The following is a 23666-nucleotide window of genomic DNA, read 5'->3' as shown; positions in this document are numbered from 1 at the left end:
GCACACACTCTCAAAATAATTCTTCCTTTACATGTTCTCACTAGTCACAGAGATAATCTTAAATTTAGGTTTCTTTGACTTTTGACCCCCCCCCCCCAGTGGGTTGGATCTAGATCAGGCAATGTTTTGTATTGATTTCCTTGCAGTTAAAGCATTTTTGTTTAGCATCATTCCTGTCTCATGCCTTAAAATATCAGCCAAACAAATGACTGAATATTACTGTTACCACCTTGAAAACAGAATCAATGAGGACTGATTTAAACTTCTTAATTTTCTCCAAATATTAACCTATTATAAAACAGAATATACAAAAAAAAAAACCTATGCAAAAAATGAGAAAACATATTTAAAAATCTGGAATCAAAGAGGTCTTTATCATATGGCCCCGAAATCTCAATAAAGTGAATAAAAATGAAGTTATTTGTGTATATAAAATTTTAAATTCTATACATAAAAGACAAATAGAAACTGGGATATATATTTAATATAAATGGCTCACTAGGTTCATTTATAATTAGTTCCCACAAATAAATTACAAAATTATGAACTCCCTAATAGGAAAATGACAAAAGAAATGATCAGAGAAGTCCAAAGTAAGCCATGCAAATGGCTACCACAAATTGTTGATGCTTTTTAACATGAAAATTAATTGCATGTACAAAAACCACAATATCAGAACTGTACTTAATTTTCCAGACAGATTAAAACTTTTTCTATCCTCTACTTAGAACTTAAAGAGAAGAACACAGAATGACAAGGAAACAAATCAACTCCTAAACTTAACAAGTGGCAAATCTATAAATTCAAGGGCTGATAAGCTTCCTAAATGGCATTGTATCTTTAAAGAAATAGAGGCTTTTAAGACTTAGTGGAATTCCACAGCGCTCTGTTCAGAGAAACGTCAGATCCCTACCATCTGCTCTGGGCAATCACCCACCTCAGAGTTTAACTTCCAAATCTATGTTTGGATAGAAGACAGAAAAAACCATATTAAATTTGCTTGGTCTTGATGCTATAGATGACAGGATTCGTTAAAGGAGGGAAGAGGAAGTAGAAATAGCTTATTATTACGTGGACCACTGGTGGCACATTCTTCCCAAACCTGTGGATGAATGACGGACCAACCACAGTGACATAGAAGATGAGAACACAGCCAATGTGGGAGATACAAGTATTGAGGGCCTTGGTTCTCTCTTAACCAGAGGCTATGCCCATGACAGTCTTAAGAATTAGGATATAGGAAAAAAGGGTGATCAGAGAATCTAGGAAGATTGTTAAAAGAACCAAAACTACAGAGTAAAGTCTATTGGAAATTATGTCAGCACAGGCCAGTTTCATGACTTCTTGATGAAGACAGAAAGCATGGGAGAGAACATGAGAGTGGCAATATGGAAATGAGAAAAAGCTGCAGGATTACAGGGATGATGGATATGAAACCCCTCATAAAAGCTCCCGTCCCTAAAGTTACAACATAAGTATTGGTGAGAATGGAAGTGTATTTCAAAGGATTGTGGTCATAGGCCATGGCAAGTAAGATACCCGATTCCATGATGGAAGGGGAGTGAATGAAGTAGGCCTGCAGGAAGCAGGCTCCGTGGCTCCTCTTCTGGTGATTCATCCACAAGACACCCATCACAGTTGGCATCTTGGTCAATGTCACCATCAGATCTGTGCCTGCCAGCATGGCAAGGAAATAATACATGGGTTCATGGAGGCTGTGGTCACCCTTGATGAGGTAGAGGAGAGTACCATTGCCAAGAAGCACAGAGACGTAGACAGCAAAGAAGGGGATGGAGATCCAGGGATGAGCAGCTTCCAGACCTGGGAAGCCAGTCAGCAAAAAGGGGGCAGCACTAATATTGGGCCACATAGTATGTCCACAGATGGAGAGCAACTTTCTAGAAACCTTTAAACCAGGAACCTGGACATTTTAGTGGTATTTTATTACAGAAGCCTCAGTCACAATCTTCATACTTGGAAGTAATTAATCGGTGTGATAAATGTAACTCCACAGGTATTTTCCTTTTCCTCCACATGAATAGTGGAGGTTTGCAGGTTATAGTCAGATAAGGAATGTTAGTCTGTCTCTAATTAGAAAAAAAATTAGGTTAATAGTTAAAATTTTCTCAAATTAAAAGAAACATTTTCATTCATTTTTCTTATAATATCAGGTCCTACTATTGTGTGTATGCTCAATATTTTCCTCCAGTAACAGTGTATAACAACACCAAAAAGATAAGTAAGTACAAGTGGCGAAAAATCTTAGTTGCTTTCTTGCTATGTTTGCTAAGTTTCTGGACACATTTAACTTTGATTTTGCATTTATCTTTCAAAGTCATGATAAATACATACTTTTTTTTTTCCAGAAAATCTTGACTTTGTTTGTTTTTGAAATTGAATGTTCACACATTTCATTCACACACAGTCACCACCATCACTTCTGATTGCTTTCTTGCTTGAACAGATAGCCCTTTTTGGAGGTTGACTACCAGAAGCTTGGTCCACAGACCAGCCACAACTAACAAGCACAGGGACTTGTTAGACACGTGGCTTTAGACTGACTGTACCTCCAACCCACTGAACCAAAATTTGCATTTGATCACCATCCCTAAGTGATTCAGGTGCACTGTAATATCTGAGAATCGCTGCTCTCAACATTTCATATTTATTCCATCTTTGGAGACATGTGCTTTTGGATTCTTCTACCTGGCTGGTTTCTTTGTTCCTTCCAAATATCCTCATACATTTTTTTCATAGCTCCTTAATTCACTGGTTCTATTGTTTTTCCAAAATATTTTGACATAATTGAATGTTCATATTCTTTCTCTATGTCTCCTCTTACCTCTTAGCTCCTGTTTCATTGACGCTTAATATCTGATGAGCTGTTGCTCATGGGACTGGTCACATTACAATGTTCCTACAGCCTAAAGGTGTCAGTCATTTCTACTACACCCACTTTCTTGGTGGACACAGCCCCAGATAAAGCACCTATTACATTTTATCCTGCAGTCTTCCTTTACCAAAAATTCAGAAGTGGAATACTTCCTCATAAAATGTCCTTAGTATCAAAAATAAATCAGAATCAGGACAATTCACAAAGAACATAACTCTTGTATAAAAAAATGCTCTGAAGTTACATTTGTGTGGGCATGGTACTCATTGAGATAGAAATCACCAATCCTAGGTGTTCCCTAAAATTAAAGCACATAAAGTCATACAGAGGTTTATATTACTATTATTGTACCAATGTTCTACTCCTGAAAATTTGCTGAGGTTTAAAAACAGGGATGAGAGGGGCGCCTGGGTGGCGCAGTCGGTTAAGCGTCCGACTTCAGCCAGGTCACGATCTCGCGGTCCGGGAGTTCGAGCCCCGCGTCAGGCCCTGGGCTGATGGCTCAGAGCCTGGAGCCTGTTTCCGATTCTGTGTCTCCCTCTCTCTCTGCCCCTCCCCCGTTCATGCTCTGTCTCTCTCTGTCCTAAAAATAAATAAACGTTGGAAAAAAAAATTAAAAAAAAAAATAAATAAAAACAGGGATGAGAAACCAATACATAAGAGGCAGAGAAAGGTAGTTGTGAGAGGTAGTAAATTAGAGATACCTGTTCTACAGGGAAAAAAAAAAACAACAAAAACAAAAACAAAAACCCATGAAGTCCTGAATTTATTTAAGGAAAGGAATTCAGAATGATTAAACTGTATTTCCAGACTGCAAGCTTCTCCTTGAAAATTAATTAGGTCTTCTCAAAGATGGATAATGAAATGTCCAAGACCAACAAGGACATAAGTTCTTACTATTTTTATGATCAGAAAAATGTTTGAGAAACAAGGAGACTGTATTTCTCTCAATAGCTAGGCTTGGGTCAGAAAAATAACAAGATATAGAGAAATCTGTGATAGCTCCAAGAACTTAAAAATCAGGACATGTTTCTGAGCCTTTGGAATAAAGAGAAAATCTGCCCAGGATGAAAAGAGGACTCTGATACTTATCCAGGAGCAGGTTGGGGGGAGGGTTCTAGGAGCACAAGATATAGTCATCAAACTGAAGCCACTATAGACAGTTTCCTCAGGGCTGGCACCGTACTGCATGCACCTTCCCAAGCCTACATTATGTAGCAAAATTTCCAAAATCATGGCTTGGCTGCATATGGGTTTATTTATTGACAAATGTTGAGATAATTGCATCAGATGCAGAAGAACTGGATAGAGATAGGAAAGCTATGGTCTTGAAATTGAGCAGCAGTTCCCAACTCAGAACATGTATTTTCTTTAGTGACTTCCTAAGGTTCTGGAGGACCTGTCTTATCAATATCTGATGAATTGTCACTCAAAGGGCACCATACATATGAAGGTATAGACAGCCAGTAGAAGCACCATTCCTTAGCATCATCTGGGATGAGTGGAAAGATGAGTATTTTGAATGTGCACAGAATTAGTAATCACACACCACATGATCATTGACTGTACCTATGTTGAATGCTGAGAAAATCATTAAATAAGTGCAGTCTCTGTCCTGAAGAATCTAACAATACACACCACCAGAGTGTATAACTGGACTTGATCTCTGTGCGGTGTTATGCAAAGTATTGCCAATTAATGTTTTAACAGGGTCCATAATGATGAAAAGATATAGATAATCTACCAACCTGATTTTCAGGTTATGATGTTTTTCTAGGTAAATAGGATTCCTAGACTTGTAACAACACACACACACACACACACACACACACACACACATCCATAGAAACAGCCCAAAGTGCTCAGTCTGAGAGCATAACTTGATTCTAAGTGGATATAGGGGAGGGAAAGAAGCAGAGAGGGCTCAGGTACAGGAGAAAACAATGGAGAGGAAAGATATGTGGGCCTCAAAAGGAAATAATGAAGGGAGAATCCATCACAAAGTCCAAAGGCACAGGTAAACAGAGAGGACAGTGTTATTCCTCCTCCCCTTGGTCCGCTCTTCCCATCTATGACCTTCCTCCTGAATGGGATGAGGAATAGGCCCCAATAGGCACAAGGCCAGGTTCTCAGGTTTTTTATTCTCCCTAGTGAGTCTTACCTGCCATTTCTAAGACAGCAGTTCCCACAGTGTGAACACACACACACACACACACACACACACACGCATGTGCTATTAGGATCTAATCAAAAACTATAAAATTGTACCCAGAAAAATGGGTAAGAGCACAATACAATGTCACATTTAATTTAGGGCATTCATGGCTATGGTGATATGAACCCGAGGGTTCCAGACTAGAAAAGCCAAATCTACCATAGTTCTTTTAATACACTTATTGAAAAAAAAAAAAAAGGAAAGAATCTATGAAGTAGATGTTTCCTACCTCAGCTAGGATGTTCCCTCTATGAAAGCCTCTGGAAAACATTCTTAAGTGTTTTTCTAGACTGCATATAACATCAGAAAGGAGAGGAGTCATTCCATATTTCTGTTCCTGGCACTCACCCACTCGTCTTATTGCTGTAATGGGGACCTGCTCCTGCCCTATTTGAAGACCAGGTTTAGATGACTCCTCACATCGCTTCCTCAGGAGGCCCCATCAGAATGCTTATAAATATAGAAATCACTTCCCCAGAGTTAGCTTTACAGCCACTGGGAGACCCCTTGATCTCTCTTCCCTCTCTCCTCTCTGAGAGTGGCACAGCTACTTTGATCTTATTTGCTTAACCTGTGCCACTTAATCAACGTCCCCAGGTCATTCATGCTCCCAAAGGATGTGGGAGGAAGACGGGAAACTCAGATACGAGCAAAGGTGGAATATCAGGACTTGGCTACATAGCCCCTTCCCCCCCAGATCCTCAGCTTCAGGGTTTAAGAAATCCATGCATGTCCTTCTTACTGTCCACCTCAACTGCCATAAGTACCCCAGTTTCTCTCAGGGGTCATAGGTACCATTGTTGATCGTAGAGCTTATGAATTCCAGTTGCATTTTTGTCTTTTCTGTGTCTTTGGGGAAATAAGTTCTGATTCAGAAGAACATGAGTGAATTTCTTAATATCCATGTTTATGGGGCCAGCCAACTTTGTCTTAAAAAATTACCTTATTTTTAGACCATTAGCCTTTTTATGTCAGCTTAACAACGAACAGAGTATAACATTATAGTGGGTGCCAGAAAGAAAATATTCACTGCAAATCTTCATCACTACTGCATAGATGATAGTATGCTAAAGGGAGCACATAGAGAATATCTTTTGGATCAGGGAAAACTTCCCAGAGGAAATGTGATTTCAGCTGAGAACCGAACAATGAGGATGGTAAGGAACATAGTAGTTCCAAGTATAAAACATAGTAGTTGCAAGGATAGAGTTTAGTGCCAAAGAGAGAGAAAAAACGTGCACAAGCCTAAGGTAGTAAAGAAATATGATGAATTCATGGGCACCTGGGTGGCTCAGTCACTTCAGCAACTGACTCCTGATTTTGGCTCAGGTCATGATCATGCGGTTCATGGGATTGAGCCCCACATGGGGCTCTGTACTTACATTGCATCAGGTTCTAATCATGTAGGGTCTTACAAATCATGTAAGGAGTTGTGACTTCACCATGAGAGCAATGAATGTGAAATAAAGGGGCAGGGGTCAAGATCAGATAATCTTTCTTGTAATTGTACTTTGGTTAAAGTATGAAGGACACATTGAAAAGGAGAAAGAGTGAGTGAGGAGAGTGTAGGATACAACTACAATAATCCAGGAGAGAAACAGTGTTGGTGTGGATGTGATGAGGTATTCTCAGTAGGGCTGCATAGAAGTGGAAGGGAGAAGGATTGTATGGCTTAGAAAGAGGAAATGTTGGTGGGGTGCCAGGGTGGCTCAGTAGGGTAAGCGCCTGACTTTGGCTCAGGTCATGATCTCATGGTTTGTGAGTTTGAGTTCTGCATTGGGTTTTGTGCTAACAGCTCAAAGCCTGGAGCCTGCTTCAGATTCTGTCTCCCTCTCTCTCTGCCGCTCCCCTGTTCATACTCTGTCTCTCTCGCTCTCTCAAAAATAAATAAACATTAAAAGAATTTTTTTTTTTTAAAGAAAGAGGAGAGGTTGGTGACTGAAGACAGTAGATTAAGGAGAGAGAATTGTTAAAGATGGTATCTGCATTTCTGATTTTATCTGGGTGGAGATATTAAAATAGGGATCACAGAAGAGACCGACTTTATTTAGTAATCAACAGTTATTTGTTATTTGACTCTTTTGCACTAAGCACTGTTTTACATACTGGATTTGGAGAAAGAATGAAGAGAATCATTCAGTTAAGGGCTTTGTGTGTCTATAAGCAGTCAGGTAAAAATGTCTCCTAAGCAGTTATACATGTGCATCTTGAGTTTAAAAAACAAATATGAGAGTAGGAGGAAGGACCTTAGAATGATCAATAACCAGATCAGATTGGAAACTGTTTCTTTTTTTTTTTTTTTCCAACGTTTATTTATTTTTGGGACAGAGAGAGACAGAGCATGAACGGGGGAGGGGCAGAGAGAGAGGGAGACACAGAATCAAAAACAGGCACCAGGCTCTGAGCTGTCAGCACAGAGCCCGACGCGGGGCTCGAACTCACGGAGCGCGAGATCGTGACCTGGCTGAAGTCGGACGCTTAACCGACTGCGCCACCCAGGCGCCCCTGGAAACTGTTTCAAGTTACTAGAAGTAGTGATTAAGAGCATGGGCCCTGAAGTATGAGCGTAGGTATGAGCCCAAAGCTACTTCTTACAAGTTCTGTGTCTTTAACACTGGAGCTTCCTCATCTGTAAAATGGGGATGGTGGACGTAGTTGAAACAATTTTCGTGAATGTTAGTAAAGAATGATGGTCAAAACTGTGTAAGTTAACTTATATATATATTGGCACAAGTCCTGGAAAGTGTTCAGATCTACATAAGGGGTAATTCTGCTTTGTTAAGTTTTCTCAGAAGAGTATAAAAGAATGAAATGTCTAGGATCAATTTAAAATAAATCCAAACAGGGACACCTATGTGGCTCAGTAAGTTAAGCTTCTGACTTTAGTTCAGGTCACGATCTCACAGTTCATGAGTTCAAGCCCCAAGTCAGACTCTGTGCTGACAGCTCAGAGCCTGGAGCCTGCTTCAGATTCTGTGTCTCCCTCTCTCTCTGCCCCTCCCCTGCTCATGCTCTGTCTCTCTCTGTCTCTCAAAAATAGATAAACATTAAAAACATAGATTAATTAAATTAAATTAAATAAACCCAAGCAAACAAACAAACAAAACATATAGGATAGTGATATAAGAGCCTCCAAAGAACTGAAAATAAAACCATCTAGGTTGTCAAGGCAAATGAAGACAAGAAGGAATCAGAAATAAAAGTGTCAGTGGACTGGATACCCTGTGTCGTCCCAGGAGAAAATGACATTGGGAGTGACCCAGGGAGAAGCTTGAAGGAGCATCATTTCCAAAAGCTATTTAAAACATATAATTATTATTCTTATTAGCTATGTATTTCATCATATGAAAGAATCATTATATATTTAATGATTTCCTACTCAGTGAAGTGTTCTTCCCTCCTATTTGAGTGTTGACAGGTCAAAATTTTCAGATGTTTGGCTTCGGCAAACTAATATAATTAATACTAACATAATTAATTATTGATACTAATACTAAGATAATACTAATAAAATTAATAGGACATATGAGTGCCAATAGCCTGCATTTTGTTATTCTTAACTGACAGATAATGAGGCTCAGAGATTAAATGACTTGTTTAAGATCACAAAGGTTGTAAGTGAAGGAGGCAAGAGGAGAGGTGCTTTTTTCTTCAAAGACCACATTCTTTCTGTCATACTGTGCTTTTTTAATTTCAACAAATTTTCCATACTTCCTAAGAATAAACTGATGCAAATAAATAAACTTACTAAATTCAAAGATATTACATGATTACAGTTTTAGCATTTTTAAATGTAATAGTGTGTTCCATACCTCTAGATATACCCCATCCATGTTATCTGAGCAAGTTTGAGAACAAGTATATATTGTAAAAGTTAGAATATAATTTTATACATAATAATAAGGTGAAGTAAAATTGGTAACTATTTCTATGAAATGTTAAATTTTTAAGACGCTTTTGCTTAGATAGATGATAAAAATAAAGATCATGCTTATTACATCTTGTTTACATAGAGTATAAATATGGAATTACTTTGTCTATTTCATTGTTTTTATTTGAATTCATTTCTAGGCATCACTCTATTAGAGATACTTATTATGTTAGACTTACTTATGTCACCATTGTCTTGATTTTTTAAAATGTATCTTTTCCCTTGCTTTTAAATTCTTGTTTTATATTTTTATTTTTAATTTTTGAACTGCTTGGACTACACAGACTTATTATTCTTTTCTCTTTCATAGAATTAATGGGAAAAACCTAGTTAAAATGAAGAAAAAAGCTAGGTGAATTAAGAATGAGAGCAAACTGGGATGCTTGGGTGGCTCAGTCAGCTAAGCATCCGACTTCAGCTCAGGTCATGATCTCACAGCTTGTGAGTTCAAGCCCCATGTCGGGCTCTGTGCTGACAGCTCGGAGCCTGGAGCCTCCTTCAGATTCTGGGTCTCCCTCTCTCTACTCCTCCCCCACTCACACTCTATCCTGTTTCCCACAAGAATAAATAAACATTAAAGACATTTTAAAAAGGAGAGCAAACAATGATAGAAGATCTAAATCAATGATTTTCTTTTCTGTTGTTTATTTATTTATTTATTTAAAGAGAGAGCACACACAGAGAAGGGGCAGAGAGAGAGGGAGAGAGAGAATCCCAAGCAGGCTCTGCCATGGTCAACACAAAGCCCAAGGCAAGGCTTGATCCCATGACTGTGAGATGATGACCTGAGCTGAAATCAAGAGTTGGACACTAGAGGCACCTGGGTGGCTCAGTCGGTTAAGCGTCCGACTTCGGCTCAGGTCATGATCTCACGGTCCGTGAGTTCGAGCCCCGCGTCAGGCTCTGTGCTGACTGCTCAGAGCCTGGAGCCTGTTTCAGATTCTGTGTCTCCCTCTCTCTATGCCCCTCCCCTGTTCATGCTCTGTCTCTCTCTGTCTCAAAAATAAGTAAACATTAAAAAAATAAAAAAATTAAAAAAAAGAGTTGGACACTTAAGTGACTGAACCACCCAAGTGACCCTAAGTCAATGATTTTTCAAAGGTTATTTTATAAATAGCCATCTTCAAAGGAGAAATAAATTATTTTACAAGAGAATCTGTTGGTTATAGGAAATTACTCTGGGGATCCTGACAATTCCTTTTCCAGTAAATAAATAAATAAATAAATAAATAAATAAATAAATAAATGTATGTCATGGACTAATTATTGATTGAACACATTAGCATTTTATTTGCCAACACAATTTTCTATAATTTTGCTGAATGTACACCATTCTCCCTAGCCCTCTTTACCTCATGATGAACTAATAAAATATAGCTTCTCTTCCTGTATTGCTCATGGACAGATTCTCATCATGTTTACCCCTGTATGGAATAAAATGCCTGGGAAGCCCTGGGAGAGCTTTCCTTAAATATCTTAAGTGTTTTAAGTCTGGAAAATTACAATATTTCCTGAAAATAGTTCATTTCACTATCATCCCCTCAATCCAGAAAAAAAAAAGACAAAATGTTGCCCCTGCATACATATTGGAATGCTTCCTTGACTAGTATCCCTTTTCCATTAGGCATATGTTGACGTTCTGAAGTGCATATCACAGAAAAAAAAACTTCAGGTGTCCAAGAAATGGAACTTTATTTTATTGCAGTGGTTTGAATTCCTCAGCCCATAAGTTTGAAGACACCACATATTATCAACTCAGAGCTTTCTCATTAATCCATGGTGGGCATCTAGCTATGCTGACACTGCTGGAATCCAAGCGCTTGTTTGGCCATGGGTTGTTTTGGTGGCAAGACCTCTCTTGGTCTGAATATCTTATTCTCATTTCCTTCCAATCCACTTTAGTGACATGCAGTACCGTTAGGGTTTTCTAAGACCCTCTGTCATCTCTGATGCACTCTCAAGCACACAAGAAATTTTTAACTATTTTCCACAAAGTGTTGGGAAACTCTTTCAAGCTATTTTATTCCCCTGTCATCGTATAGACTCTGCAGCCATTTCAAATATCATTGACCTCAGTTAACCATGAAGACAAATAATTCTGACAGACTAAAAAATGACAGTATACAGCAAACCAACCTACCAAAACCAGGACTAAGGTCAATGTCCCTGGGAGTATGATGGGGGCAAGGGGTGAAGAATCAGCATGATGAGTCTGTGTCATTTAAATGACAGGAATGCTGGTCCCTTTGACTGTGAGCCACATTGGCTTTCTATAGTCCATGCTCCCAAGAAACACATCCCACAGTGGGGACAGACTCCAAGGTAAATAGATCAGAATCAAATGTTATGCAAAGAGAGAAGGCGATTGATGCCATTCCTTATCTGCTTGGTCTTAATACTATAGATGATTGGATTCATAAATGGGGGGAAGAGGAAGTAAATATAGCTCATGATAATATGAACTACATGTGGCACATATTTCCCAAATCGATGAATAAGGGTCAACCCAGTAACAGTAACATAAAAAACCAGAACACAGCTAATATGGGAGACACAAGTGTTTAGAGCCTTAGCCTGCTCCTTACCTGAGGCAATCCCCATGACAGTATTAAGGATTAGAATATAAGAGATCAGGATAAGCACAGAGTCCAAGAAGCCAGTAAATGAGACCAGCACTATAGGATAGAGTCTATTGAAGGTGGTGTCAGCACAGGCCAGTTTGATCACATCCTGGTGTAGGCAGAAAGCATGAGAGAGAACATGGGATCCACAGTAGGGAAATCCAGAGAGGGTGATGATTATGGGCACAATAAGTATAAATCCCCTCATTAGAACCCCCAGACCTATCTTCGCCACCCTAGCATTGGTGAGGATGGAGGTGTATCTCAGGGGACTGTGGATGGCAATGAAACGATCATAGGCCATAACAAGCAAGACTCCAGACTCCACAATAGAGAGTGAATGGATTAGATAGGCCTGAAAGTAGCAGGCTCCTTGGCTGATTGCCCTGTGACCAAGCCACAGAACACCAAGCACGGTGGGCATTGTTGTCAAAGTCACTCCAAGGTCTGTGGCTGCCAACAGAGCCACAAAGTAGTACATCGGCTGGTGGAGAGTGTGGTCTTCTCCGATAAGGTAGAGGATGGTGCCATTGCCAAGGAGTATGGACACATAAATGACAAAGAAAGAGATGGAAATCCAAGGATGAAATATCCCCAGACCTGGAAAGCCAGTCAGTAGAAAAGGGGCAGCACTGATGTTGGACCACATGGTGGATCCCTGAGAAGAAACAAAAAAGCTCTCTCTAGACCAACCCTGTGCAGTAGGAATATAATTTGAGCCATATGTGTGATTTTACATATTCTAGTAGCCACATTAAAAAGAATAATAAAAGGGGCGCCTGGGTGGCTCGGTCGGTTAAGCGTCTGACTTCAGCTCAGGTCATGATCTCGCGGTCCATGAGTTTGAGCCCCGCGTCGGGCTCTGTGCTGACAGCTCAGAGCCTGGAGCCTGTTTCAGATTCTGTGTCTCTCTGTCTCTGGCCCTCCCCTGTTCATGCTCGGTCTCTCTCTGTCTCAAAAAAATTTGTTTCAAATTTGTTTCAAAAAAAATTTGAAAAGAATGAAAAGGAAAAAGTCAAAAGTAATTTTAATACTACATTGTATTTAAACCACCATCTCTAAAATACAGTCCATCTATATCTGTATCTTTGTCCATCTCTGTTTCTGTCATCTAGTTTATTCTCCTCTCTACGGTGAACATATTTTATACTGTAGGAAAGAAGTCAGTCTTTTCATTTTGGATCCACCATTCACAATATGTGTCCACTGATTCTCCAAATAGGAATTGGTGATACCTACCTATATGAGGGACTTGACTTGGCATTAAGGACACAAACCTCATGGTCTTGTCACAAAAATAAGCTCTCTTTCGATGATACCATATATACTTGAATTATAGCTCACACTATAATAATTTGTGTGGGTAAGTATATTATGCAACCACACAGGGCCAACTCGCCCAGGAAACCCCTGAGAGGGGTGCCTGAACCTTGTCCAGGTACCTCCTAACCCCATGGGACTGTTATATTACTAGACTTTTTGCTTCAAGGAAGCATTGCTTTTGGTGCTGAAGACAACAGATGGAAACTTAGAAGTGACTATTTCTTTTCAATTCCTAAATTCTACCTGAGGTAATCATGTTTAGCTCATTAAAATGAAATAAGCTATTATTAAAAGAAGATGCAGGGTGGAGGTAATCATATTTAGCTCATTAAAATGAAATAAGCTATTATTTTTTTTAATCTTTTTTTTCAACGTTTATTTATTTTGGGGGGACAGAGAGAAACAGAGCATGAACGGAGGAGGGGCAGAAAGAGAGGGAGACACAGAATCGGAAACAGGCTCCAGGCTCTGAGCCATCAGCCCAGAGCCCGACGCGGGGCTCGAACTCACAGACCGCGAGATCGTGACCTGGCTGAAGTCGGACGCTCAACCGACTGCGCCACCCAGGCGCCCCTGAAATAAGCTATTATTAAAAGAAGATGCAGGGTGGACCTAATCTAATCATACCCTTAAAAGCAAAGATTTATCACAGACTAGTGACGGAATGAAAACCCAAGTATTTCAAAGTTTGAGAAGAATGTGACAGATAGTTGCTAGTTGGAAGATGTAAGGGAACCACATAGGGAGGAATTCAGGCAGCTTCTAGGAGCAGAGAGAGATCCCAGCTGACAGCCTGTAAAAAATTAGGGACATCAGACTTAGCGCCATAAGGAAATATATTCTGCCCACAACATGAATTAGTTTGGAAGTGGATTCTTCCCTAGAACCTTCATACAAGACCCCAGCCCGGCCACTGCCTTGACTATAGCTTCAGGACACCCTAACAGAGACCCAGGCAAGCCTACCGGACTGTGACCTACAGGACTGTGGTATTATAAACAAGTCTTGTGCTAAGCAGCTGTTTGTGGGAATTTGCTGCACAGCGATCGAAAATGAAAACAGTAGCATTAAATATTAAACTAATATATAAAATCTATGAAAGTTAATGTGTCAATTAGACAATCTAAAACAAATTGCCCCGTGGCAAAGTCCTATAAAGCCTCAGTGGCTAACATTACGCAGTTACTTTTCCACTCATATACGTGGTTCAGTTCATTTCATTTGGCTGTGGTTGGGCACATCTGGCGATTTCTGCCTTCTTGCACTTGCACCTAACATTCAGCTGGATGTAATCTCCATCCTGTCATCTTCCTATTCCCTCCTTCTTATGTCCATTACAGTTTGTGCGTGTGTGTGTTTAAATCTTATTCCTCACTTTGCTCTCTCCCTGTAGCGAAGTCCCATATGTCTCTTCTGCATCACCCAGGCTCCTGCAAAAAACTTAATGCAAAATATTTTGTCTTTTACATCATATTACTAGCGTCTCAGACCTAGGGGCTCTAATTAACTCACCCAATTGAAACATGGATGTATTTTCAATCCAGTGCTAACATTGCTTTCTTTATTGACTGCTATGGGAATGCATCAGCCTTCCTGGAAGCAAAGACACATTTTGACATAGATTATCTGGTCATTAATGAAATTTTAGTAGTCTTATTTGTAACACAGTGATGCAACAACTGGATGGTAAGCTGACATGAAATTGAGTTATGTATTGACATTGACTTCCAAATACTACTTACTGATATACTAATTGGCTAATGTGTAAGCTGATTGACCGAAGCACAGCCTTTACCAAACAAATGTCCAATTAAGAGTGACCAATAACTCACCAACACCCTGCATATGTGGTCACCCTCAGGCCCTCCAAACTCTAATATTTTCTCAAAGGTGGATATTCCTGACCAGTCCTGACTGGGTCTTACCCCCAGTGGAGCTCTTACACTGTGACCACCCCAAATCTTAAAGGAATGGCAACTCTTAAGGTTAGGCATAGAGGTAAGAACACACACACAGAGTTTTGTCCTATAACTGAGACTTCATCAAATTACTGAAGGCAAAAAGCACAAAGAAGAGGAAGGGGAGGACAGAAAGGCAACATAGGGAGATATGAGAGAAAGAAAACTGAACATAGAGAATAGCATGAAGAGGAGGAAAAGATGTGATGTCAGAACCTGTATATGTCATGATGGCCCTGCCCTGCACCTGTACTCCCAACAGCAGCCTCTTCCTCTTCCCACCTCTTCCAAAGAATATTCCTGTTGTAGGAAAAATAATATTGATAGCCCTGGGCTACCAAAAAGGTCTAGGTAGCAACCTGGATCTCTCGATTATGTGTATATGCACCCATGATTTAAAAATAAAACAAAACAAAAGAAAAAAAGCACTGCATATCTCAGAAAGTCAGTGTTTCCTAGGGATTTTTCTTTTTAGGGAACATTTCTGTTAGAATCTTTACGCTGGACACAATCCATGGATACACATAGCTTTCCTCAGTTCTCTATTCACCATCTTGTAACATCTACGTGAAGGAAGAGTATTCCAAGAAGAGCAATCTTTATTTTCTTCCCTATTCTCTCCCTGTCATTCTCTCATGGTCACCCCAGCCTTACCTGGGGCACCAGGAATTAAGGGCAGAGGCAACTGTTGTCTTGATATAGAACCTGATGCAAATGTTATCTTTGAAGAGTGCTATTAGGACTAATTGGTAAAGTTATTTGTATAGGAAAACGCTTCCCCAGGGTCCCTTTGGCTGCTGAATAATTAGGCTTCTGAGATATCTTCTCCTGGCCTCCTCTGGGGAAGTAGGAGGACCCACAGAGCTGTGTCCTGTAACCCCACATTTTTGCTACAGACAGAAAGCAGGATTATAGCTTCTTCTATTATAGCTTCTTCTTCAGATGGAAGTCGTGCTGTCAAATCACTTTTGTCCTTTCTGATCTCTACCTGAACAGAGACGATACCAACAAAACTTCATTTGCCTTTGTCATTCCTGAATCCAGGAACAAGGAATCTCATGAAATTTAAGTGAAGTTTGATAATTCCCTGACAATTACCTCCCCTTGGTTTCAAATGAGATGACTTATTATACAGTATTTCACACATGTATTCTTTTTTTATGTTTATTATTTTTTTTCTTTTAGAGAGAGAGGGGAGAGTGAGCATAAGTGGGGAAGAGACAGAGAGAGAAAGGCAGACACAGAATCCGAAGCAGGCTGTAGGCTCTGGGCTGTCAGCACAGAGTGGGATGTGGGGCTCGAACTGACCAACTGCGAGATCATGACCTGAGCCAAAGTTGGATGCTTAACCAATTGAGCCACTTAGGCGCCCTTCACACGTGCATTCTTAAAGTGATATCATTTCACAAATGAGTGCAGTTACTGATGAATTCTTTGAAACAGTAGGCTTTTTATCTTTCTCTTAGTAAGTCTTATCCAGAGATAATAGTTCTTGCCTTCGGAATATAAGTCAAATAAAAAAAAATCTTCTTTTACTTTAAGTAATAAGGAATTTTACTTAAAATAAATTTTACTTTAAGTAATAATGAATAGTAATAATAATAAATAATAATGAACTGAAGTAGTGGAGATGGAGAAGGTGTTCTTTCCATCCTTAACTTCCTCTGATAATTTGTACTTGAGTAGAAAGGGCTGTAGTCACATTCTGGCATGGATAAGGATCTGATGAGCTCTCTTGTCTTGTCTTAGCCTCGCCTCCTAAATTTGTCCTGGAGTCTAGCCCAACTGTGAGAAATTAAAATGAGAACGGGTGCAATGTAGTGAACCATACGAGTCACAATTTAGCTTCTGACATTTCAGATTCAGTTAAGTTCCTCTTGAACTCTCCTCAGCCCATAAGTCTTTCTCAAAGTCAGTAGGATCTGAGAAGTCACAATTAGTAGGAGTCAGTCTCTGAGAATGATTTGAGTCTGAATTCCCTTTCCCTGAAAACTCTTTGCCAAGTGCAAACTTAAAGGTGACTTGATTTGCAAAATCATATTTTGAGCTGAAAATGAGGTAAAATAATGAGAACATAAGACAAACAACAAGAATTCCAGCATTCTCTCTGTTTCATCAGTAGGAAGATTTACCCTCTCATCCACAGAACTTCACATCGCTTGTGTATAACTATCTCTGGAAGCACCACTTTCTCTAGAACAGATGGAAGTCGTTTGCTGCAAGACACCCCAGTCAGGATAACTTCCAACATGAGGCATAGGACAAGTCATTGGAGAATGGGAGCAGCTGTTAGCCTTTATCAACCAACACTCCAAACAGCCAGGTTTGAGGGCACTGGGAGGAAGTGGGTGGGGCACCATTTCCTTAAGTGGCCATTATAGCTCTGCTCTGCATGGGTTTTCCAAACCTTATTCATTCCTTTCATATTCCCTGCAATACTGCCTGTGAAGTACAGAATCCCAGAGGCGTAATCTCTCTGATTTGGGAAGACTTCCCATTTCAGGTAGTGAAAGCCTTTCTTTGACGTAGTGTTTCCCGACAAAGGTCACACCATCAGTGCCTGTCTCTTGTGGGTCACAGAGCTCAATCTTCATGAGACTACGTGTTTTGAAGATATTGAGACAGCTTCATTAGTAAAAATATCTAACTTTCTGAGTTAAAATATTTTCCTCTGGCCTTACCTGGCAATGGATCTCAGCTCTGGCGTCATGCAGTTTTTAAGTCCTATTCCTACCCCATAATATTCACGATATATATGAAGGTAACATTCAGGCATTCTAGGTACCTTCACTACAGATTCAGAGAAGTCTTTTTCTTGGGAATTTTTTACTATTTGTTGATCAAGGAGAAAGAGAAAATAAAAGGGTAGGCATGGCAAGAAGATAATCAAAGACATAGTTCCAGCTGGAGTTTAGCTTTAGAAAGGAAAGAGTTGGTATTTGCCTGTGGTCTGCTTCCTGGGGAGCAGGGGCCATAATCTTGGTGAAGCAGTTCCAATTGACTTGAGAATAATAACCTGAATTAAGCAGCAAATGTGAGTGATGAGTAGCTAACACTCATAAGGGGCAAAGAGTAGGTACACAGTTCTATAAAGTGATATGGACAAAGCAGCAATCACATCAATAGCATCTTCTGTATATTCTTTCTCCTGACTCATCTACTTCCTTCTTTGCCCCATTTGTAATGTAATGTAATGTAATGTAATGTAATGTAGACACAGCGTCCACCCTGGGAGGATATTTTGACTTGAGTCACATTCTCTTCCCAACTCATCAGAAAATCTCAACCAAAATGTGCAAATCTGTTCCTTCAATCCCTCAAGTTTTGTTCATAATAAAAGGATGGAGGAAAAAAAAAAAACATTTCTTCCATTCAGACAGACCAGTTAGCCATTGGTAGATGTTCTGGATATGGTACCAACATCAGAGCTAACAGTGGAATAGTAGGATATGAATGAGGGCAAAGATGGAAGGGAACACTGACTATGTCTATTTCCTCTTTTTTATCCATTGTTCCTCTTATCACAAACTAGTTTTTCATAAGTTAGCAGTGTCTTGGGAAATAAATACACCTTATTTTTTAAATATTTTTTAAAATATTTATTTTTGAGAGACAGAACACAAGCGGGGAGGGGCAGAGAGAGAGGGAGACAGAATTCAAAGCAGGCTCCAGGCTATGGGCTGTCAGCACACAGCCTGACATGGGGCTCGAACCCACAAACTGTGAGATCATGGCCTGAGCCAAAGTCAGACACTTAACTGACTGAGCCACCCAGGTTCCCCAAGCTTATAATTCTTGAGACAAATTCATGGTCATTTGATGGAGAGGGGAGGAATCAATGATATGGTGGGGATGATAAGTGATTACAACACTGAGTGAGGAAGAATTCATACTTCTTTACTGGAAAGTTACAGAACATCAGTGGTCAGACATACAGGTTCCCACAATTTGTGTGAATTCTGTGGAGCAATTCATGGGAATGACATTGTATATAAACAGACCAAACTTTATTTCATGCAAACCAACTCATTATTTTATATCCTTATAACTCTGTTCCTATCTGCCACCTTTCTAAAACCCTAAAGATACGTATTATAAATACACTATAGACACAACTATAAACACCCATGGTGTTGTTATTACAAAAATTGAGTGGCAAACAGATATTAAATATACAATAATTTTCTTTAAGAAGAATTGCACAAACTAGATTAGACCAAAGACCTGAGCTTACAGAGATAATATAGGGAAATTTTTAGCTCTACTTTGACAATTATTTTACCAAGAGATTTGATCATGGGTGTTTGATATGAGATTTCTTTGCTCCACTGCCAAAACCCAGATTTCTTACATTCTGTGCGAGGGACTAGGATGGTTAGTAAAAAGGCGAAGAAAGCCACTCCGGATCTGCTTGGTCTTGACACTATAGATTATAGGATTCATTAGTGGAGGGAAAAGAAAATATACATAGCTCATAGTGAGGTGGACAATATGTGGAACCTGCTTCCCAAACCGATGAATCAGAGACAATCCAATGACTGTGACATAGAAAACCAGGACACAGCAGATATGGGAGACACAGGTGTTGAAGGCCTTGGCCCTCTCTTCTTTGGAGGCAATTCTCAGGACACTCTTGAGTATCAATACATAGGAGATGAGGATGATCAGAGAATCCAGCACAAATATAAAGACTACAAGCACAACTGGATACAGCCGATTGAAGGTGGTATCAGCACAGGCCAGTTTGATGACATCCTGGTGAAGGCAGAATGCATGAGAGAGGACATGGGAATGGCAATAGGGAAAAAAATAAAGGGGTACAAGTGGAGGGATAACAGATACAAACCCCCTCAGCAGAACTCCCAGTCCAATTTTCAGCACTTGAGTATAAGTGAGTATGGAGGTATATCTAAGGGGGTTGCGAATGGCAATAAAACGATCATAAGCCATAGCAAGCAAAACACCAGACTCTACAAAGGCAAGTGAGTGTATAAAGTAGGCTTGAGAAAAACAGGCTACTTTCCCAATCTCCCTGTGATCCAACCAGAGGACTCTGAGCACCGTAGGCATCGTGGTCAAGGTCAGCCCTAAGTCTGTGGCTGCTAGCATGGCCAGGAAATAGTACATAGGTTCATGAAGATTGTGATCTTCCTTAATGAGAAGGAGGAGGGTGCTGTTGCCTAAAAGGACAGAGATGTAGATGAAAAAGAAGGGTGTGGAAATCCAGTGGTGAGCTGCCTCCAAGCCTGGGAAACCAGTCAACAGGAAGGAACTGGAATTGCCGTTCGGCCTCTCGTCGGGTTTATCCAAAGACATGTCTTTTTTTTCTGTTATTACCACAGAAATACAGCTCCACTTTCAAGGTATCCCTCCAACTATATCGTCTCAGAATTCTTTCTAAAGGTAATAATGACATCAATATAAGCTATTGTTTCTCAAAACATATTCTCAAAACAAGTTGTATCTTCTGTGTTCTTAACTGCATATTCCTGGGACCATCCCTTAACTACTTAATTAAATCCTTGGTGTTTCATATGGTCATCTGCATTTTAACAGTCTCCCCAGGAAATGTTTAATCCATACTACATTTAGAAACCATCTATATCAACTATTCAGACTTCACAGAAAAAGCCCTATTTTGTGGATTTCAAGGAACCCAACCTTGACCTAACTATACTCGTCTTCATGGTGATTCCTAACTCACATTATCCTGTATATGTGTGACTTTGAATTCTCAACAAAAGTTCCAGGGGTCTAAGAGAAAAAAAAAAGGCATGGAAAGAAAAACTGTACCACTACCACTGTTGCTAAGGAGCAGACAGATATGAGGAAGAGGTGCTGTGCCTTCCCAATTCATGGATCTGTGTTGGAAAAACAAACATTACATTTTAATTAGCCTCCCCCTGGATACTACATAACTTTTAAATATCACTACAATAGCCTAATTTTAAGTCAGATAATTATAGACCCTGGAGCTGGAATAAATACTTAAGCAAGCCAAGGACATGGCTCATTGACTTTATCCTTCAGTTTGAAAAAAAAAAAAAATTATCTTATTTCCATGTAATTTCCTTCTCCCTCCCCATTATTTTTCTGTAGACCCACCCTAGTAACTCCCTAAAACCTGATTTCTCCCCTTTCAAGCTCTCCATTTGTGTGAAACATCCACCTTCTTGATCTCCTTCCTTCTATATCCAGCTGTGGGCTTCTGAACCTGTCCTACCCGTAATAAATGAGAGCCCTTCTGCTGCTTAAACAGAGTTGCCTGTTAGTGGAAGGAAGAGTTATGTCCCTTAAGAAGGTTTCATTGTCTCTTCTGCTACTAGATTATGGACTACTTGAATATAGAAACTATGTTTTATTTGCCTTACTCAACACCTAGTGAAGTACCAAACATGTTGTGTATACATACACACATATTACATGCATACATCAATTATATGTAAATACATGTATACATACATACACATATACATGCATACACATACACTTATACAATTATGCATATATACATTAATTCACCCAATATGTTTTCAGCATCCACTATGTGATAGGGATGGCATATTAAGTACTGGGATTAAATGCTAATAAGACAAAGTCATGGATTTTATAAGCCATAAATTAGGTTAGAAAATAAATAAGAAATATTTAGATAAATATAAGTGCAATTTTAAAATAAAACAGCACTATTTAATAGAGATTGATTGGGATGATATTGCATACAGTTTATTAATTTGGATGATCTGTCTCTGAGGAGGTGACATTTGAGCTAAAACCTGAATAACAATGAAGGTTGGCCATATGAAGATCTGGAGGAAGACTCTTCCATTTAAAAGGGAAAATTAGCATGTCTGTAGCTTGGTGAGCAAACAAGACAGAGACAATAGGTACTTTCAGAGACCCAGGTGGTGGTCAAGGGTCTTATAGATAACATAGGGCCTTATAGACAACACTGGAACTCTATTTTACTACAAATGTGATGAAAACACATTGGACAATGTAAAAATCACAGTGGAGGAGGGCATAGTGACATACTGAAATCTGCATTCTTAAATTATCAGTTGGAATGCTTTGTGAGGAATGGATAATCAAGCAAGATCCAAGAAAGGATAGTAGTTAGAACACTATCAAAATAATCCAAGCTGGGGATGGTGATTATGACTAGGAAAGCAGTGGAAATAAAGAAAATTTAAACAGATATAGATACATTTTTTAGGTGGTACCAAGATTTGCTGATATATTGGAAATGGGAATGAGGGAGAAACAAAATAAGACTGGCTCATTTCTTTGTGTGTGTGATTTATGGCTTGAGCAAATGGAAGGATGGTGAGGTCATTTCCTCAATGGAGTAAGTCTGAAAGACACATATTTACTCACAAGGAAATCAAGAGTTATCAGTAAATATGGTTGAATTGGAGCAAATGGATGTCCTTTTTTTTTTTCTTTTTACATACCAGAACAGTTTATTCAAGCTTTTTTCCTAACTTAAAAACAGATATTCTCATTCAAGTATGCTTCTTTGAAGTTATTTTGCCAGTGGAAACCACCACCCTTAAGATGTTCTCAAAGAAAACCATCCTCTTACCTTGTACCTGTACAGATGAGATTGAACTGCAAGCTTCTAGCAATGAAGTGGTGCCAGACAACTGGGCATAAGATGTGGATTTAGCCCTTTGGGGCTGACACTAAGCAACATAAAATTGGAAGAATCATTTCTCATTCTCCACACTCTGTCTTCAGGATTAAGATACATAAATTTAGAGTTTATTGAAAATATAATGAGTATTGTTAATTTTTCAGTCACTGGATACAAAGATAATCCCACATAGGTGTTCCTCTTCTTAGGTATTCTAAATACAACCTCATTCCCCTTACTTCTCTGACTCTTAAGCAATGATCTTAACCCAATGTCTTAAGGCAATTTTGTGAAGAATTCTCATTGTAAAAGAATATGTAACACAGTAATATAAATCACAGTAAAGCTACTCAAAATGGAGGAGAACCATTCTATTTTTCCAATAACCTTCAATTCAGTTTCCTCTTCTCTATTTCCAAGAATTCCATTCAGATCTAACTTGTACTTGGTGCTATGAGAAATTCACATGTGTTCAGCTAGGAGCTTCTCTTAGTTTCTGAGAAGTACATTGAGGAATGATTCAAAAGCTGTGTAAAGACCATAGGGGAGGAAAGAGGTTATGAAAATTTGGAATAGCACTAAGAAGAAGAATATATAGTTGACTAAATTCAGGCAATCTTCTACCATTTACAGCTATAACCATTCTCTACCTCATTTCCATATAGTGTGGGATTAGAGGTGCCTCTGTGATCATCCCCTAGAAAGGACAGGAGACATGTGAGAGGGCCAACCATATTCATACCATGGAGCACGGCAGGTGTCTCATATGCCCAGATACCTTTCCAAGTGCTACCAAATTCACTGAGATCTGTGTACTCATAGAGAGCCATGAGCTATAAAAATCCTTTCTTTCTTCTTCCCTCTGTTTTCTCTCTAGATGAGCTTATAGAGGAGTGCCCTAGTACCCTTTCCTATATATGCTGGGTGTTTGCCCATACTCACATGCTGCCTCGCTTGGATGTTAGGGATAAAGAACGGTGTTCTTGGGTCCTGCCTGGGGACTCAGATCACATGGCTCCTTTTCAAAGTCAGTTAAGAGATGCAGTCAGTTGAGGCTATTAATGAAGAAAGCACCTCCCCAGAGTTTTC

General features: G+C 39.4%; 3 protein-coding genes across 3 annotated transcripts; all 3 read right to left on the bottom strand.

Annotated features, from left to right (window-relative positions):
• Window positions 1-990: 990 nt before the first annotated feature.
• On the bottom strand, window positions 991-1870 carry LOC121021185 (olfactory receptor 51B2-like). Its single transcript, XM_040461416.1, is given in 2 exon segments — window positions 991-1395; window positions 1397-1870. Coding segments are annotated over 2 exon segments (879 nt in total).
• Window positions 1871-11376: 9506 nt separating this feature from the next.
• On the bottom strand, window positions 11377-12309 carry LOC121021189 (olfactory receptor 51B2-like). The gene has a single exon (XM_040461419.1). The coding sequence runs from the start codon at window positions 12307-12309 to the stop codon at window positions 11377-11379; it is 933 nt and encodes a 310-aa protein (XP_040317353.1).
• Window positions 12310-19288: 6979 nt separating this feature from the next.
• On the bottom strand, window positions 19289-20257 carry LOC121021171 (olfactory receptor 51B5-like). Its single transcript, XM_040461396.1, has one exon. It carries the CDS (start codon window positions 20255-20257, stop codon window positions 19289-19291), a length of 969 nt encoding a protein of 322 aa, XP_040317330.1.
• Window positions 20258-23666: the final 3409 nt, after the last annotated feature.

The sequence above is a fragment of the Herpailurus yagouaroundi genome, unplaced genomic scaffold, assembly GCF_014898765.1.
Source record: "Herpailurus yagouaroundi ecotype Mexico unplaced genomic scaffold, PumYag 255, whole genome shotgun sequence".
In the NCBI taxonomy this organism is placed as follows: domain Eukaryota; kingdom Metazoa; phylum Chordata; class Mammalia; order Carnivora; family Felidae; genus Herpailurus; species Herpailurus yagouaroundi.
Note: the sequence above shows the minus strand (reverse complement) of the source record. Positions and strands in the feature narration are given on the sequence as shown.